This window comes from Periplaneta americana, chromosome 13 (assembly GCF_040183065.1).
Source record: "Periplaneta americana isolate PAMFEO1 chromosome 13, P.americana_PAMFEO1_priV1, whole genome shotgun sequence".
NCBI classification, from domain to species: Eukaryota; Metazoa; Arthropoda; class Insecta; order Blattodea; family Blattidae; genus Periplaneta; species Periplaneta americana.
Genome location: NC_091129.1, coordinates 153,058,927 through 153,079,672, shown reverse-complemented (window position 1 = coordinate 153,079,672; position 20,746 = coordinate 153,058,927). Strand labels below are relative to the sequence as shown.

Below are 20,746 nucleotides of genomic sequence, written 5' to 3'. Positions count from 1 at the left end.
TGGATCGTGTCCCGGCATGGCTCAGTTGGTTAAGAGCACTCAGCGCGCACAGCTGAGAGGTCCTGGGTTCGATTCCCAGTGCCGGTACGAATTTTTCTCGTACTTAATGGTATTAAAACAAACTGACTAGTTCACACTAGTCATGTAATATGCAATGAGGTGGGCGAGACGTCATTCATATTTGATACATACACTTATACCTATGATTTTCTTCTGTTTTCAAAAAACAGCTATCATATTTAATTAAGTCTCCTTTAAAATTGCATCATTTGATTTCATAATATTTCTAATTCTTTCATTAATCTTATTTCCCAACTTAATATGTTTATACTTTCTTGTAGATATTTTATTTCTTCAGAAAATAATATCCTATTACCTTCTATGTTAAGCATTCTGACTTTATGCTCTTTATACATGATAAATTCTGCTATGCTATTTCCAGTCATTTTTCTAATATTTCTTAAAATACCTTTATGTGTCTGTACATTGTTCTTGTATTGAAATAACATCTCAAACATCGATAACATTTGTGTTTACAAGCCCATTCATTGGAAAGATCAACGAAAATATTTTTGTGCGAGATCATGCGTATTTGCTTGCTTTCCGCACAAAACCAATACGCGGTAAGTGTGAAATACCACATTCAGTATTCCCAACGTAACACGCATAACAATTTCCCTATTCTTACCGTTTAAGCGTCATATTCATTTTACTGCTTTAGGCTTTTAACATATTATTTTTAAAGATGTTCAATAAAGTAATAATTATAAATTGGAAACTTACCACTGCAATTTCACCTAAATTGCACTGTTAATTATTGCTTTTAAATATTTGCAAAAATTAAGTAAACTCTACAACACCACAAAAGTTACTGCATTTGTAATGCAAGTAACATTAAGGAAGCCGTGAAAAAATCAACAAGATTCCAGACTCATCATAGACTGGGGGGGAAAAAAAAGACAGACGTATATCACGGCCTGCTGCAGTATAGTAAACACAGAAAACATTTTATAGGAACAATGTTGAAGATAGATATATTTGTTTTCCAAAGTTGCCGTCATTGAACAGAAACCAAGATGGAGATTTCATTGCAACTATTCAGTAATTAGAAATTCCTCTTTCAGGTATGTAATAAACGTTCTTTGCATAAAATAATGTACGATACACGAGCGGTATGTTTGTTTTCATGTTCTCGGAAATTAAAAAAGCTCAACTATGTTTTGCTTTTTCAATCTTTTCCTCGAACATGAAAACGTCAACATACCGCTCTTGTAAGGCATATTACTATTATTATTATCATGGATGCTTAGTTTTTATTAATAATTACTCTGTGTAATCGATATCTGTGGTAAATATGTTTGAAATTGTTGATTAGGCTACAGAATGTGTAAATGTTTTTGAGGAAATGTAGCATGGGCGAGCCTTGCTGGATGTATATTGAAAACGGGCAGTTGCCAGTTGGCTCTTTCTCTGTCACTTTTGAGTTTCTCCTTCTCAATTGCCTTAACCTTGACATCTTTTCTCTTAATTCTATGGAACACTTACAGATCATAATGACCATTCTGATGACCACTGAAGTATGGTATTTCTCTATTTGAGTGAAAACGTGTAATGGATACAAGGAAAGAATGCTGTCTTCCTAGACTTGCATGTTTTCGATTAAAAAAATGGTGGTTATCATTATTTAACATGAATTAAATTGTTGTTGTTGTTTTCTAATGCCAGGCGTTTGACAATAAAGTCATTTGACCTCTTGCACTCCAATATTTTTCAAACATATTATCATGACCAGCCACTGAGGCACAGATTTTGAGGTGTTCCGAATCCATTTCTTGGTTCGAGTTGCACAATGGACAGTTAGGGGACTGATATATTCCAATTCTATGCAGGTGTTTGGCCAAACAATCATGGCCTGTTGCCAATCTAAATGCAGCTACAGACGATTTTCGTGGTAAATCGGGAATTAACTGTGGATTTTGATGCAGAGAGTTCCATTTTTCCCTTGAGAATGTGTTATCAAATTTTGTTTGTTGAAGTCTAAGTATGTAGATTTAATAAATATTTTCACAGAGTAATACGTAGATTTAGTAACAGGCCTGTAAGTAGCAGTGCTGCCCTTCTTTGCTAAAGCATCCGCATTCTCGTTTCCCAGGATTCCACAGTGGGATGGTATCCATTGGAATACAATTCTTTTATTGAGTGATATTAATTGAGAAAGCATTTTAGTTATTTCTGCTGTTTGAGATGAAGGTGTGTGTTTAGAGACTATTGATAGAATAGCTGCTTTGGAGTCTGACAATATAACTGCATTAAATTGTTGTAGACCACTTTTCAGCACAGGAGGAGATAAGAACTGACTTACAAACCAGTAAAGAGTTCAATTGTCAAATGACAAGTGACGTTATTCTAACTGCTTATTTGTCACTGTTCTAACTGCTAAGATCTTATTTTATGTCTCCACTTTGGTATGTTTGAGTTTTTCCAAATTTTAATATCACGGGCCGCAGTTGGAAAAGATGATTTCTGAATATTTATTTTGCCTTTCATAGAGAGTCAGAAAGATTCTTGTACTGTCTTGTATTATCCCAAGTAGTGGACGAACACCAAGTTGATGGTGTGTCTAAAAATTTATCTTTGTTTTGAAAGAATTGATCCTTAATCCCTATGCTGCTATTACTGCTGTGGTACTTATTTTGCGTGTAGACGCGATAAATTTTCACATGTTGCTGTTCAGTAATACTCTATTAGTATTTATTGTTATTGCGTATAGAATATCATAAAAATACAGAAAACATATTATATTTCCAGGTGTTATATTCTTGCATTTTTAAAAGAAGGCCTTAAATAACTACTTACACTCTAAACTGCGTGACAACTAGTAACTCTACTCGAGAATAAAATATTATGTTGATTTTTCCGAGGCTAAGTTGCAGCATTTATTGCCTACTCGCCTTATTGATAATTTTTGTGACTGGAACCTGATTATCAAGTAACTGAGTGATGAAAACATACAGTTTGCAATATACAAACTGAATAAATTAATAGCTGTTGATGACCTGAGAAATATTAAAGTTCCACGTAAATACCCGAATTGCATTTTACTGATATAGACCTAGCTTACTTCTTATCCTTAATTATTCTTCTTATTCTTCTTCCTCTTCTTCTTCAACTTTTAATAATTTTATGCCTTCTTATTCCCTTTTTTATGGAGATGGAGGAAAACTTACAATTCTTCATCATTCATTGAGTTAGGGACTGTATGTTCGGATTTTCTGTAGAAGGCTTCTTCTTTTTTCATTCAATTTCACATGATTTATCTATACATTGCAAAAAAATGTGGCATTTTAATGTGCCTTGACTACATCTTGGCATCATTCCAATCTTCTGCTCCTGCTGTAATTGAAATTAAGTTGATATACCAGTAGATATTTGTTCTGTTCCTTGATTTGTTATTTAGTTCGTTGTTTCCTCTGTTTTGTAGTCAGAAAATTTCTGTTTCAGTGTCCAACATTTATTTTAACATCTTACCGGAACATATGTGACATGACTTACATACACCATTGACTAAAACATTTCAGAGACAATGTTATAGTATAAAATTCACATACTTCATATAATGAATTGTTTAAGTACTTTTGTTTTGAATCTGTGTCATTTAACCATTGTTTAAAAGTATAACTGTAATATGTGTGTGTGTATCTAATGCTCTGGATTTAACAATGAAGTCATCATCCTACTTGCTTCCCAATATTTTGATGGAAGGTCCACAAATGTCCTAAGAGTTTCACAATTAGCCAGGTGCTCCATCTCCATGTCCTCTTCTCTGGTGCACAGTAAGCATTTAGGTGAATTCAGTACTCCAATACGATGGACGTGTTTACTGAGGCAATCATGACCAGTAATCAATCTGAACATGGCCACGGCAGATTTTCGAGGTAGATCAGGAATTAGTTTTGGATCTTTGAATGATTCTATCCATTTTGAATTTTGATGTTTTGCCTGTTCGCTGTAACTTATTCTTTTTATGACTCGCTTTATTGATTCATATGGGAACTTGAAGTTTGTTTTTAAGTTGATATAAGTTCCTTTCTTTGCTAACATATCTGCTTTCTCGTTACCGTTCAGTCCGCAATGGGCCGGGATCCATTGGAAGACCACTTTTTTATTTAGCATTTGAATTTGTTTTACCATGCAATGAATTTCTTTTACTTTTTCAATTTTAGGGGATGTAGTTGAGCTGATGGACTGGATTGCAGCTTTGGAGTCAGACAGGATGACTATGTTTTTGCACTGGTTTAGCCAAACAAATACATTTTGAAGTGATGTATAAATGGCTTCAACTTCGCCATCAAAATTTGTTGTGTACTTGCCAACATTTTTATAAAGAGAAAAGTATTGGCAAGTAGCTCCTGCTCCAGCTCCTTCATTTTGATCCATGAGAGATCCATCAGTGTAAATGTACAACCAGTCCTTTTGTGGATATTTTCTGTTAATTGTTTGTAGGGCAATGGCTTTTGCTATTTCTAGATTTATATCTTTTTTGTTGAAGACTTGATCAAGATCAAGGCAGCAATCTACTTTGAAGTTATTAAGTGGATTATATCGAGACATCAAGTTTTCCTTTTCACTTGGTATTTCTAGAATTTGCTTAAGCTTTCCTACCTCTTGTATATGTCCAGTTTGGGTCCTCAATGTAAATTTAGAATCTTTGTATTTACTCCATTTATCCCAATTTGGAAGCCTTCTTAATTTTTCATAGGTTAAAAGGGCTTGTGTTTCAAGATCTGTTACAACTGGTTTATTAGATGTGATTATTTGCATGGCTTCAATTGGAGTAGTTTTGATTGCACCAGTGATGAGACGTAAAGTATGGTTTTGAGTGCGTTCTAATATCTGTTTATTTGTGGTTGATGAGGTTATTAGTGCTTCGCCACAGTACGTTAAGATAGGCTTTATGTATGTGTTGTAGGTTGTGTTGAGCTACCCCATTTCGTTCCTGCCAGTCTTTTTAGTAATTTAAAACGATTTGTTGCCTTTGTGCTGATCTGTTCAATGTGATTTCTCCATGTGAGCTTATTGTCGAAATGTATACCCAGGTATTTTGCATTTTCAGTTCTTTGTAACTTATCATCTCTATAGTTTAGATTTATTTTCACTGGTTTCTTTCTTAATGAGAAGAGTTGAAAGTTTGCTTTTTCTGTGTTCACTGACATATTATTTGAACACCAGGTTTCAAGTGCCACTAATGATGACTGGATGGAATTTTGAAGTTTCTCTACTGCGTTTGTTTTATGTGACGTCCAAATAACCAAATCATCAGCAAAGAGTGCTGTTTTAATGTCATGTTTTTCCAGCTCTTGTGGTAGGTCGTTAATATATATGTTGAATAGTGTAATATACTTCCTATGAAATAGGGCTGCTTTTACATTGGATGGTGGAATCAAAACAACTCCAATAGATTCTATGAGATTCCTCACTAATATTAACACCATCAAAATGACAATAGAAGAAAAAGCACTGATTCAATATGAAAAACTTATCAGATTACCAGGAAACAATTGGCATTCATACAGTCCTCTCCGTAGATTGAAAACTCAAAAAAGTTTCATATCCATTGTTCAAGAATTAAAACAGAAAATCAGTATCCCGAATTTAAAAGAAAACTTACAAATTAAACCAAACCCTTTAACTCTATTAAATATAGAATATAATCTAAATTTAACAGAAGAAATACTGAAATCAGAAGTAAACACTAAAATACTGAAACAATTGTCTTTAGAGACAATTAATATTAGGTACCCTCCACAAAACTGGCTTAATTTAAACACCGACGGATCCTTGATCTCCAGAGAACAAGGTGCCGGTGCAGGTCTTACGTGCTGTCTCTTCTCACTTTATAGATCTCTTGGATATGGAACAACAAGTTTTGATGGTGAAATCATTGCAATAAGTGAATGTCTCAGGAACCTTCTATGCCACATCAATAAATTTAGGAATGCAGTTATATTGTCAGACTCCAAAGCAGCTATTCTATCAATCGTCTCTAAACACACACCTTCATCTCAAACAGCAGAAATAGCTAAAATGCTCTCTCAATTAATATCACTCAATAAAAGAATTGTATTCCAATGGATACCATTCCATTGTGGAATCCTGGGAAACGAGAATGCGGATGCTTTAGCAAAGAAGGGCAGCACTGCTACTTACAGACCTGTTACTAAATCTATGTATTACTCTGTGAAGAGATTTATTAAATCTACATACTTAGACTTCAACAAACAAAATTTGATAACTCAATCCCAAGGGAAAAAATGGAACTCTCTGCATCAAAATCCACAGTTAATTCCCGATTTACCACGAAAATCGTCTGTAGCTGCATTTAGATTGGCAACAGGCCATGATTGTTTGGCCAAACACCTGCATAGAATTGGAATATATCAGTCCCCTAACTGCCCATTGTGCAACTCAAACCAAGAAATGGATTCGGAACACCTCAAAATCTGTGCGTCAGTGGCTGGTCATGATAATATCTTTGAAAAATATTGGAGTGCAAGAGGTCAAATGACTTTATTGTCAAACGCCTGGCATTAGAAAACAACAACAACAACATTGGATATTAATTATGTCTCTTACTGAACTAGATGCAAACACTTAGAAATAAATCATCGCATATTTGTGATGCAGGTTCTAGAAGGAAAACCCCAGTATATAGAATTTGCTGGTAACTTGGTTGCCGTAACAAAATCTGGCGACCAACTTCAATTTGGCTTCCGAGCGTTCAGAGAAAACCGTCTGCCATTCACTGTTCGAGTTAAAGATCCTCATGCCGACACAGTGAGGAGAATACTCTTTATGAGAGAATCTAAGGTAAGTGAAATGACGTGAGACAATGCTGAGCAGCGTTGTTTGTGATGGGATTGTTGCTGAGCGCATTATTGCGCTGTGTATGATAGGATTGTAGCTGAGTGCTGGTGTCTTGTGGGCAGGTGGCGAAAGCAGAACCTCCTCAGCAGCCAATCTGTATACTTAACATTGTCCTACCAGAAACAATCCTGCCAGAGTCAACAATTTCAGAACCTGACTTGTTAGCCCTGCACAAGAAGTACAGCTTCTTGAGAGATGGGGACTAGGTAAGAAGCACTTTATGTTTGCCTTGTAGTGAATGTATCTTGCGGGCTAAAGCAGGGAGATGCACTATCACCTTTACTTTTTAACCTTGCTCTAGAATATGCCATTAGGAAAGTTCAGGATAACAGGCAGGGTTTGGAATTAAACGGGTTACATCAGCTTCTTGTCTATGCAGATGACGTGAATATGTTAGGAGAAAATACACAAACGATTAGGGAAAACACGGAAATTTTACTTGAAGCAAGTAAAGCGATCGGTTTGGAAGTAAATCCCGAAAAGACAAAGTATATGATTATGTCTCGTGACCAGAATATTGTACGAAATGGAAATATAAAAATTGGAGATTTATCCTTCGAAGAGGTGGAAAAATTCAAATATCTTGGAGCAACAGTAACAAATATAAATGACACTCGGGAGGAAATTAAACGCAGAATAAATATGGGAAATGCGTGTTATTATTCGGTTGAGAAGCTCTTATCATCCAGTCTGCTGTCAAAAAATCTGAAAGTTAGAATTTATAAAACAGTTACATTACCGGTTCTTCTGTATGGTTGTGAAACGTGGACTCTCACTCTGAGAGAGGAACATAGGTTAAGGGTGTTTGAGAATAAGGTGCTTAGGAAAATATTTGGGGCTAAGCGGGATGAAGTTACAGGAGAATGGAGAAAGTTACACAACGCAGAACTGCACGCATTGTATTCTTCACCTGACATAATTAGGAACTTAAAATCCAGACGTTTGAGATGGGCAGGGCATGTAGCACGTATGGGCGAATCCAGAAATGCATATAGAGTGTTAGTTGGGAGACCGGAGGGAAAAAGACCTTTAGGGAGGCCGAGACGTAGATGGGAGGATAATATTAAAATGGATTTGAGGGAGGTGGGGTATAATGATAGAGACTGGATTAATCTTGCACGGGATAGGGACCGATGGCGGGCTTATGTGAGGGCGGCAATGAACCTTTGGGTTCCTTAAAAGCCATTTGTAAGTAAGTAAGTAAGTGAATGTATCTACTGTACTATACAGCTTTTCAAACTTTAATTTCTTCTTATGCAAAATTGATGGTACTAATGCTGGACAAATGTACAGTAAAACTCTGTTAAGCCAGACCCTGTTAAACTGGCTGTCGTTTAATCTGGACAAGTGTTTTGAAGAATCAAAATAAATTTGACACAGGAATACCCTAAAACAAATCAAATTACTGTGCTCTCACTAGACGAAGCTTAAGTTTCCATATACTATAGTTCATATTCGAGAGTCGAGAATTTGAAGTCAAGGACCACCATATGCACTGATTAAGAGTCGACGGAGGTCTGTCATAGTAAAAGTGTTTGAGAAATATCTCGACAATCATGAGGTGTTCGAGCCTGACACATAATAAATGGAGAGATTGTGGGTATTATAAATAAGACTAGAGCCCTGCATTTACTAATTTCGCTCGACCATGAGAAAGTGACCATGTAGTAGGCTATTAAATCACTAGATGCAGTGAGTGTACAAGGCTTTATCACTCATCACTAAACCTAGAGCGAGTGATGCTTGAGACGAGCGAAACACACTCGTGACAGCTGACCCAATAAACATGGATGGGGAAATTAGGCATGTTGTAGAGGCTAAACATTTAAGCCATGGATCTAAATTAAGCAAGCCAGCGAATAAGGATTATAAAGAATGGACATTGAGCGAATTTTCCTGTGTTTTGTTTCTCTGTGCGCCAGCGGCTAGTTCCACTTTCAAGCGCTAGAGGTTAGTGTAATCGAGCATACGCTAAGATAATAATTGAGTATAGAGTTGAGACACAGGATCCAAACATCGCCTACCTTATTGCATAATCCAGTAACGTTTTGCTTCAAATAAATTCAAATTAACAGCTTTTCCTTATTTCTCAGTGACAAACTAGTTGTAATAATAATATTTTATATTTCAGATATAATACATTATAAAATTAAGTATCCAATTCGTTTAATATTTGTATAATAATATAATATAGGTATATGGTTTTACTTCTCGTAAGAGTTTTGTTTTTCCATTTTCAGCGCTATCAAATCATTACATATTTTAATTGTTGTTGGGGTCAACGTCTCAACTCTCATTATAAAGGAACTCTAGAGTCTAGACATTGCAGTTAATGAAGGATTTATTATTTTATGGATCCAATTTATTTTATTTGAGTACATAATGTACCTAGATGTATTAATTGTGTGTGTTATATTTCCGCTGTGTCGACTGCTAGCTGGTGTGATGTCAGCGCCAACTCTAGGAAGAAAGCAGAATCTGACGCTTTAGCTGGCTTGAAGGTCATTGAAATCAGTCCGGCTACATCAAAGGTACCGACACGAAGTGTCCATTCTTTATAATCCCTATTCGCTGAGCAAGCCATCAGACCTCAAAAGTGATGTGTGGGAAAAATAATTTGTTAAAGAATGAACATAAACTATTATTTAATTTTGTTGCTCTCAGTTGTTATTCTTGTATTATCCTGTTTTTGATCCACAGACATAATTTAATATAGAAATTATTTAAGTTTTATGTAGTGTACAAGATGAAAAATACAGGATGAACCGTAAATAATGTCATTAATTTGAATGAGTTATTCTTTGAGATATTTTAAACAAAAAAATCTAATGCAATTTTGCTCGTTTTTGCTTCCTTCTCCAGAACAAAAAATGTTTTACATGGAACATTTCATAGCGTGTTTTGGAAAAGCCATTGAGTGAATTCCCAATGTGCTCAGTTAATTTAAGAGAGCAGCGTGTTATGATTATAAATGCTTGAAAGAATTTTAGTTTTATCCTTTAAATTTGCAGAAATTTGATCCGAACAAAAGTATCTTTTCTTTCTGAGAAGGTATTTTAAAATGTTACATTTGTTCTGATCAAATTTCTGCAAATTTAAAGGACAAAACTAAAATTCTTTCTATCGTTTACTATTGCTTTCTTAAATTGACTGAGCATATTGAGAATTAAATAAATTGTTTTCCCAAAACAGACTATGAAATGTTTCATATAAAACAATTTCTATCTCGGAAAGGAACCAAACACAAGCAAAATTGTATTAAATCTTTTTGTTTGAAATATCTCAAAGAATAACCCTCTGACTAATGACATTACTTTCGGTTCACCCTGTATACAATTAATTTCCTTCATTTTTGTATATACACTTTTAACACTCTTATATCGCTGATTAAATTTCCAACTTCTTTGCCATGTTAATATTTAGGATTTAACTTCCTTGACTACTCTCTTTCCAGCTAAAGATTGAAGTAAATGTAAATAAATGCACATGGCATAATGGTTCCTGATTGGCTATTGGACGCACAACGCCTCCAAACTCATGCTTGTCATCTTCTTCCTCATATTAAAATAGTTCCTTCTAAAATAATAAAAATGTGTAATGTACATGGATTACGAGTGAATTAAACATGCTTATAAGAACACTTTCTTAAGATTTAAACACCATGTTTATATTAGTAGTTTCAGACATTGCGTGTTAAATCATTGTAACGTGTATTATGGCAACGCGCATGCGTAATAGGCATTAAATCCCTCCCAAGGTGACTTGCAGCTTCACAGAGCACATCAGCACAGCTGGTATAACACAGTGCGAGATTCAGTGTTGTCAACCTCAAATAAATTTCTGTAGAATTAAAGAAATTCTCCACTCTTCAAAGAATAACATTTAATCACGAATCTACAGAAAATGAAAATCCACTATTCCCAGTAGAGAAATAATAAATATTAACTCTCTGTGAGCATTTTACGGGTTAGTTCAATGAATGCGTTGAAATGTCTGCAATATATCAGACGGTGGCTGCCCTGCGCGCTCACTTGCTGAAAATAATGCGCCCTGGTGGCTGCTTTGGTAGCTAGCTTGCAATTGCAGAGTAATACATTTCGGTTTTGTTTACGTCTACTTCAATCTTTAGTTGGAAATAGAGTAGTTTCGAAGTTTTGTACTTCATTGTCCAAAGCCTAGTCTACTAGGTTTCGGACAATGAAGCACAAGACTTTGAAACTATTCAAGCAAGGTAAATCCTAAATATTAACGTGGTAAAGAAGTTGGAAATTTAATCAGGAATTAATTGTAATTGATACAACATTTGAAATGATAGAAGAAAGTAAAATTGAGCACAAAACATAGTAAATAGAATGACGAATCAGAACGAACATAAATATTATTCTATTATTTTATTCTTCAGTATAAAACAAAAACTGAGTAGACTACAGTAGACTTTATGTTGTCAGCAAACAGCTGGATACATTAAGAAGATTGATTGACTGATCCTTCAGTGTCCCACAGAACATAAATCTTAGTCATTAAGTCACAGTAAAAAGTGTTGTAGGCTGTGTGCACTTCCGAGTAAAAATTTAAACGATTCCTGGTTGCTCCCTGCGAATCTTCTTTCATGCGATCATAATTCAACATGGTTTAGAGCTGTCTTCACTGGAAGAAAACTTTCTCTCTAATGCGAGATCTTCGAACAAATAAGAGCGAGCAAAAGATCTGCATTCCATTACTCTACCGGAGACTGATGGTGCACCATAAGATGAAGGTAGGTCTACTGATATTCGAATACTAAAATTGAAGTTAAGTGAGGTTTAACAACACTTGAATTGTGTGATCTATTTTATTTAACAAATTGACAATTAGGAAATTTCTGCAATGAGACATGTGTGTGAACTTGAACTGCAGGAAATGTTCGACAAAACACACAAAAGGGAAACTATTAATAATTTGTAATATCATAGTATTTATTATGCTTTTATACTGTATATTTTTTTATTTACATATGTTGTTATTTTTATTTCTTAACCTGGACTATGGCTAATCCAGAACTGTCAGCTCTAATTTGTCTGAATGAATGGGATTTTACTGTACTATGTTTAAAATATAAAAGTTCCTTACTTTCCCATCTGTGGCATACCTGGTAATTGATATTTTTTACTGTCAGTGACGAGAAAAGCAATTGAATTGGTCATTGCTAGAAGGCCCTTTGTCCAAAAATGTTAGTTCTGAATAAATAAAAAAAAAACTGTTTTTAAGAAATACTAATCTTCGTAGAGCAATGTGGTGACTGTCCATCATGAAGGTATATTTGTGCTTTCTGGAAGCACAATTTTTATTTTGTTGTCATATGTAGTTTGTATAATACTATTAATTAAAAATTCAAATTTAAGGGCCTTTTAGCAGTGAACTTAAAATAATTTCACATTTGGTTAAAAATGGAGTACTGTAATAAAATACAGGATTGTAAATTAAATAAACTACCATTATTTCAAGTTAAAAGTATATTTCTCTTCTTAAAATATATTTTAATTACGTATTACAAAGTTTTAGGCCCTTGTTTTAAATCTAACTTGACGATTTCATTCTGTATTTTCTCTATGTTCTGCTAGTGGAGAATTTACAACTTTCTCATAATAAGGTAACTGTTCATGGGGAATGTAGCATAGAATTTTCTTGATATCCTGCATTTTGTCTGGGCTGATTGAAATCAATTCATCATAAGTAGGACGTTGGGGAAGGACTATGTTTTCAATTCCAGGTAGACAAAGGGCAAAGGTATGCCTAATACAACCATCAATGAACTTGGGTGTTGAAACAATATGAGGAACAGTGGCATTGTACATATATTCATAATAACTCGCAGGGGCAAATGACAACTTCGAACACCGAGGTACCTTTCTACCATAAGATTCTACAGAAAGACCTCTTTTGTAAACCATGGGCCACCAGTTAATGAGTGACTTTATTTTTGTGCATGCATAAATATTTTATATAGCCTGTAAAGATTTTTGTGGCCTAAGAAATAACATTTTTATGCAATATTCATTTACATCAGTGATTCAGTGTAAATATTCTGAACTTACCTACAATCCTCACCAGTTCGTCTTTCAGCCACCAATTCTCCAGAGTAAGTCACATGTTCAGTGCCTTTAACTTTGGCTTTCTTTAATATATTTCGTTTCCAACTGCAAGTATCACTACATCTCTTTTTGCTTTTCAAACTCTCAGTCTCCATTTTAATTAGCCGAAATTGCGTATAATATAATAATTTGTATTAAAACACAAGTAAAGATCAGAGCAGAATAAACAGACCGCTTCAAACAATGAAGATAGCTGATAGTATAGTAAGTATAAAGGTTTGTCATCAGATGGAAACACCGCTAAATGACAAGTTCACAGCTAGAAGGCCCTCTATCCTGGAGTAAGGGCATTTTAGCATGACACGAAAAATGAAATGCTCAACTGTGCGTGTGTATGAAGGCTTCAGGAAAGTCATTTTAGCACAGATTGTGTATTTATGTGTAAGGATGTTGAATCTGTAGTTAACTCATTTTTGCAAAAATACGGAGAAAGGACCTTTTAGCAATGACCAATTCAATTTAAATTATCAATAGCGGTAATTAAAATTTCGTTAACACTTTCAAACTGAATTATTTAAATTTAAAATTCATAGATATGAATTCTAATTGTGTGTTTTCACAATAACATATAACATTCTATTGTACACTATATACAAAACCTCGTATTTTTATATTGCATTTTGAAAAATGTTTATAAAAGTAAATGTTGTGAACGATAACTTACTGGTATGTAGCTACTTCTTCTGCTGCTGTTCTGATTTCCTCAACTCTAATATTTTACTTTTCTTTAACTTTGTTTGGAATTTATTATAGAATAGTCACTGTGAGTTTTGTGTGGTCATAACTTCTTAAATATTAAGAAATATTAAACCAAACCCTTTAACTCTATTAATATAGAATATAATCTAAATTTAACAGAATAAATACTAAAATCAGAAGTAAACACTGAAATACTAAAACAATTGTCTTTAGAGACAATTAATATTAGGTACCCTCCACAAAAACTGGCTTCATTTATACACCGATGGATCCTTGATCTCCAGAGAACAAGGTGCCGGTGCAGGTGTTACGTGCTGTCTCTTCTCACTTTATAGATCTCTTGGGTATGGAACAACAAGTTTTGATGGAGAAATCATTGCAATAAGTGAAAGTCTCAGGAATCTTCTATGCCACATCAATAAATTTAAAAATGCAGTTATATTGTCAGACTCCAAAGCAGCTATTCTGTCAATAGTCTCTAAACACACACCTTCATCTCAAACAGCAGAAATAACTAAAATGCTCTCTCAATTAATATCACTCAATAAAAGAATTGTATTCCAATGGATACCATCCCATTGTGGAATCCTGGGAAACGAGAATGCGGATGCTTTGGCAAAGAAGGGCAGCACTGCTACTTACAGACCTGTTACTAAATCTACGTATTACTCTGTGAAGAGATTTATTAAATCTACATACTTAGACTTCAACAAACAAAATTTGATAACACAATCTCAAGGGAAAAAATGGAACTCTCTGCATCAAAATCCACAGTTAATTCCCAATTTACCACGCAAATCGTCTGTAGCTGCATTTAGATTGGCAACAGGCCATGATTGTTTGGCCAAACACCTGCATAGAATTGGAATATATCAGTCCCCTAACTGTCCATTGTGCAACTCAAACCAAGAAATGGATTCGGAACACCTCAAAATCTGTGCTTCATTGGCTGGTCATGATAATATGTTTGAAAAATATTGGAGTGCAAGAGGTCAAATGACTTCATTGTCAAATGCCTGGCATTAGAAAACAACAACAACAAATATTAAGAAATAAATGTATCAAGTTAAGTTCCAATCACAAAATTCTCTGTGCAGGTCGCCTAGAAACAACATATCAGCGCACAGATCTTCGGTTATCAGACATTAGCAATTTACTTGGCGGGGACTGGGTGCTCCTGGCTAGTGAACTTGGGATAACGACGTCAGATATCAACCTCGTCAAGTCGGAATGTCCGAGCAGTGTAGCACAACAAGCAATGGTTATATTGAGGTTATGGCTTCAACATGCTGGGAAAAAGCGACAGGTATAAACTCATATAATAATAAATTCTCAGACTGGAGAAAATACTTTATTAAATACACAAACCCTGCCCATATAAGTCAGGGATATCTGAAAGAAGTAAAAAGAGTACTAGTAATAATTTCAGTAGAGGGCATTGTAACAAAAAATATCACCGAGAATATACAATCACTAGGACTTTCGAAAGAATTTATATATAGGCCTACCGGTACCTTTATGGTGAGCTACAGTTGTCATTAAGACCATATTGTGAAGAAATATTTCACGGCAGTGTGTGGAAATTAGTTTTTATTGACTGTAACAGATAAAAAAAAGTGTAATTATTGTTAACTCTGCCACTTTCTTGCACAGATAAGGTTATAATGGATGAAATGTGTTAAAAAGAAATAAATGTGGATATTAGGACAGATAAACGTGAAAGAAAACATAGAATTGACCAGAAATAACACTCATAAATAAAATAATTAGGTACGTTTAGTCAGTATATGTACTTATATCAAATACTACCAGTATGAAAACAGCATTTTCTCGGACAAAATTGTTCGTTACATAGACCTTGTTATAAAAATAATGTAAGTTGAAGAAAGTACACATTTTACCTGTCATCATATTAGCTATAGGAATTATGTTTTACCTTCATCAGATTGGCTGTAGGAGTTATATTCCATTCCTCCCATAAGATTCTGGAAATTGTGGAACTTGGTAAAATAGTATATGTAACAATACAGAAGGCAGTAATTCTATCTCATTTCCCTCCATAAGAGCAAAAATAGTGTATGGCTGGTATTACACTATCAAAAATATATGTCAAAGATCTTTTACAAAATATAATGTTATAAAATATGTGACAGTGTAAAGGACTTTCTTTTATAAAATGTAAGTACTAACTTGTTATCTTTTATAAAAGATCTAACTAGCTTGAAACAAATATGGCAGAACGTAAATGTTGTTGGACTGTTACTACGAACAAAATTGTGATATGAGAATATGAAGCAAATGAAATGTTATATAACACGGACTACAAAAAAAAAGAAATAAAGAACGAGAAGTGTACATACAATAGTACAGACTATAACTGCTGTACAGGAAGGATGCACAAGTCTGGACAAACTGAAAATTTTCTTCATCCATTCCCAAAATAATTTATGTGACTTTCCAAGTCCTCACATTGTACAGTAGTTCTTTTTGTAAGTTTTGATGGATACTTTTCTTGTCACCTCGTGCAATCCATGGTTTAACCCATAGGCGTTTCCTCTTTTCTATTTCTTTTTCAGCAATGTGCAATATTTTGAACTAATTATAGCTAAACAAGCATAATACTGTTCTTCATTCATTTATGCATAGGCCTGTCTGTGATAAAAAAAAATGTTTTATTTTATTTTACTATAAAAGTAGACTGGTTCATTGAATTCTGCTCAAATCAAAATCTAATAATAGGAGGAACATGGTTCCCGCACAAGAATATCCACAATGGGACATGGGTGTCACCAGACCAGAGAACCCTAAACCAAATCGATCATATTGCTATAAGCAAAAAATGGAAAAGCTCTTTGCAAGATGTACGAGTATATAGAGGTGCGGATGTTGCGTCAGATCACCTATTGGTAATTGGGCAAGTAAAATTGAAGATTACAACAAATTATGTCCCAGGTACACAAAATAGCAGAAGAAAATATAAAACTGACCTTTTGAAAGACAAAAGGATAAATCAAAGTTTCGAGTACAAACTGCAAATTCTGCAGGAGGAAATAGAAGAAAATCAAAAGCCACCTGACTCGAACAATCGGAATAAGATGCAGAACTTTCTAATAAGTGCCTGCGAAGATATTTTAGGGAGAAATAAAGTCGAAAGGAAGGAATGGATCACAGACGACACCTGGAATAAAATAAAAGAACGCAAAGATATTAAAAACAAACTGAACAATGAAAATGAAGCGAACTCCATATCTGATTTAAGACAATATCAAGCAAAAAAACAAAGAAGTGAAGACAGCAGCCACAAGGGATAAAAGAATCTGGCTAGATACTCTAGCGGAAAGTGCGCAAAAAGCAGCAGACACAAGAAATTCTCAGGAATTATACAGGATAACAAAAAAGCTGGCACATAAAAGCTTCAGTCAGGATGGACGCCAAATCAAAAATAAGGATGGACTAATCCTTACATCTGAGGTCTCTCAATTGGCAAGATGGACTGAATATTTCAGTGAGACATTAACCGCCCCCACTGAGTCTCCACCCAATATTAATGCACCAGAGGAACAGCCAAACGAACTTAGAATTAATTCTAAGGAACCTACCATATTTGAAATAAAGAATGCTATCTCCAAACTAAAAAATGGCAAGTCAGCTGGACTAGATAATCTTCCGCCAGAACTGTTTAAGGCCTACCCAAATAAGATAGCAAAAATAATTCTTCCATTAATTCAAAAAGCATGGAAGGAGGAAAGTTTCCCTACTGAATGGAAAGAAGGATTAATCATCAACATTCCTAAAAATGGTGATCTGAGCAACTGTAGTAACTGGCGGCGGGATTACACTATTGAATACAATTAATAAACTTACTTACTTACAAATGGCTTTTAAGGAACCCGAAGGTTCATTGCCGCCCTCACATAAGCCCGCCAGCGGTCCCTCTCCTGTGCAAGATTAATCCAGTCTCTATCATCATACCCCACCTCCCTCAAATCCATTTTAATATTATCCTCCCATCTACGTCTCGGCCTCCCTAAAGGTCTTTTTCCCTCCGGTCTCCCAACTAACACTCTATATGCATTTCTGGATTCGCCCATACGTGCTACATGCCCTGCCCATCTCAAACGTCTGGATTTAATGTTCCTAATTATGTCAGGTGAAGAATACAATGCGTGCAGTTCTGTGTTGTGTAACTTTCTCCATTCTCCTGTAACTTCATGCCGCTTAGCCCCAAATATTTTCCTTAGCACCTTATTCTCGAACACCCTGAACCTATGTTCCTCTCTCAGAGTTAGAGTCCAAGTTTCACAACCATACAGAAGAACCGGTAATATAACTGTTTTATAAATTCTAACTTTCAGATTTTTGGACAGCAGACTGGATGATAAGAGCTTCTCAACCGAATAATAACACGCATTTCCCATATTTATTCTGCGTTTAATTTCCTCCCGAGTGTCATTTATATTTGTTATTGTTGCTCCAAGATATTTGAATTTTTCCACCTCTTCGAAGGATGAATCTCCAATTTTTATATTTCCATTTCGTACAATATTCTGGTCACGAGACATAATCATATACTTTGTCTTTTCGGGATTTACTTCCAAACCGATCGCTCTACTTGCTTCAAGTAAAATTTCCGTGTTTTCCCTAATCGTTTGTGTATTTTCTCCTAACATATTCACGTCATCCGCATAGACAAGAAGCTGATGTAACCCGTTCAATTCCAAATCCTGCCTGTTATCCTGAACTTTCCTAATGGCATATTCTAGAGCGAAGTTAAAAAGTAAAGGTGATAGTGCATCTCCCTGCTTTAGCCCGCAGTGAATTGGAAAAGCATCAGATAGAAACTGACCTATACGGACTCTGCTGTATGTTTCACTGAGACACATTTTAATTAATCGAACTAGTTTCTTGGGAATACCAAATTCAATAAGAATATCATATAATACTTCCCTCTTAACCGAGTCATAAGCCTTTTTGAAATCTATGAATAACTGAACAATTAATAAACTAATAGCAATAATAATATATCAGCGTATCCATGACATATTAGATCCAACAATTCGAAAGGAGCAGGCAGGATTTAAGCCTCACCGGGCATGTGTCGATCAAATCAACACACTGAGAATTATCATTGAGCAGTCACTAGAATTCCGCTCACCTTTGTACCTGGTGTTTATTGACTTTGCAAGAACCTTTGATACTCTGAATCACACAGCCATCTGGCAGACTCTACACGAAAGAAGAGTTCCTATCAAACTTATAAACATCATTAAAGAATTATATCGGAATGCCAGCTGCAGAGTAATTCATAAGAATAACATTGGAGAAGTCATTCATGTCGGCAAGGCTGCGTGTTATCACCGCTCCTCTTTAACCTGGTCTTAGATGCAACTCTAAGAAGAGTGAATGTTTCCCCTAGAGGAATCCGTTGAGGGCTCTCCGGTAGACTAGAAGATCTAGACTATGCGGATGATATCTGTCTCTTACAGGGTTGAGAAAAACCCGGGTATTTGAAAAAAGATCCAACCCAGTGGGTTTTACTGGGTTTTTATGGGTTTCTTTGGATTTTTATGGGTTTTTATTGGGTTTTTCTCTAATGGGTATTAAATAGTTAAATTTCGTGACTAAGTGATTCAGAACACCAACATATTCTAAGAACTACTTCATGAGCAAAAACTGGTAAATTAAATAAGCAAAGATTGGTAAATTATTATTAAATATTCTTAAGGGGAGAGGATGGTAATTTTTAAAACTTTTTTCTTATTTGGTGTAAAATATTAATTTTTTGTATGTAGAGAGCTCATGGCTATAGCAACTCAACAAAATATAAATATTTTGAATAAATTATTTGGGAGGCAGATTTGAAAAAAAAATGTACCCAATGCAGGATTTTATTAAACTCGATATATCTAAGCCATTTTTAAAGATAAATTCAAACACTATGTTACAATTTATTTGTAAAAGCACGCTCTACAAACTGTCTGTAACAGAATTTTGACATTAGTTCCTACATTTGTTAAATAACAATTAAAATTTAATAACATTTTTCTTATTTTCTTTCTTGCAAACAGAGAGACTTATTTTTAAAATGAAATCAATTAGGGAAATTCCGTTACAGAGAAAAGTTTCCTAGTAGTCTAGAGAATGTATATTCTAAATTTCATTCATATATCTTTAATAGTTCAAAAATTATATCGATTTTTGTCTGGCTATGTAGCAAAAAAAATAAAGTTCCAGAAACAGCAATCAAAGCGGGTGTGATTTAATAATCCAGAGCGCAGGAACTTGAAAAATGGCGTCTCAACATCCAATAAGGGCATAGATACCCATACAATGTTATACAATGTATTCCACACACATCACAGTGTATTTTAAAGAAAAATTTGGTTTTGAAAAAAAAATGAAGTTCCGGAAACAACAAACAAAGGGCGGTGTGATTTAAAAATCAGAGCGCAGGAAGTTTAAAAATGGCGTCTCAACAACCGATAAGGGCACAAATACCCACAAAATATTATACAATGTATTCTACACATATCACAGAGTATTTTAAGGAAAAAAAATTGTTTTTTGAAAATTTACTCATTTTTCACCAAAAAATACCATCCTCTTCCCTTAAGTTGGCAGCCTGCCCTTCCACTATCTTGCTAATATGTTAGATCCAAGATTCAGAGGGGCAAGAATAACTGCAGATCAAGAGGAAAGTGCAGAAAATTGGCTCACAGAGATCCATCCAGAGTGGGTGACAAGTGTTATGTCTTTTAGGATTGCTGATTCTGATTGTTTTCCTGCTACTATGTTTTCTGACGCAGTTGTACAACAGTTCAGTCCAAAAAATGGTGGAAAATAATGGAATTGAAAACAACAAAAAAGGGGAACTTGCCAACAGGATTTATTAGCTTTGTGAAAAGTTTAATTTCTTGCCCTGCCAGCACTGCATCCATTGAGAGAATCTTCTCCACCTATGGGCTTGTTTGGTCAAAGTTAAGAAATAAGTT

General features: G+C 34.8%; 1 protein-coding gene across 1 annotated transcript in view; it reads left to right on the top strand.

The window, feature by feature from the left end:
* Positions 1–16,018, top strand: part of LOC138712556 (ankyrin-3-like) — a 226,464-nt gene extending 210,446 nt beyond the window's left edge. The window contains exon 3 of the mRNA XM_069844480.1: positions 14,852–16,018. Within this exon, the coding sequence (XP_069700581.1) occupies positions 14,852–14,903 (52 nt within the window). The 3' untranslated portion in view covers positions 14,904–16,018. The remainder of the gene's footprint in view (positions 1–14,851) is intronic.
* Positions 16,019–20,746: the final 4,728 nt, after the last annotated feature.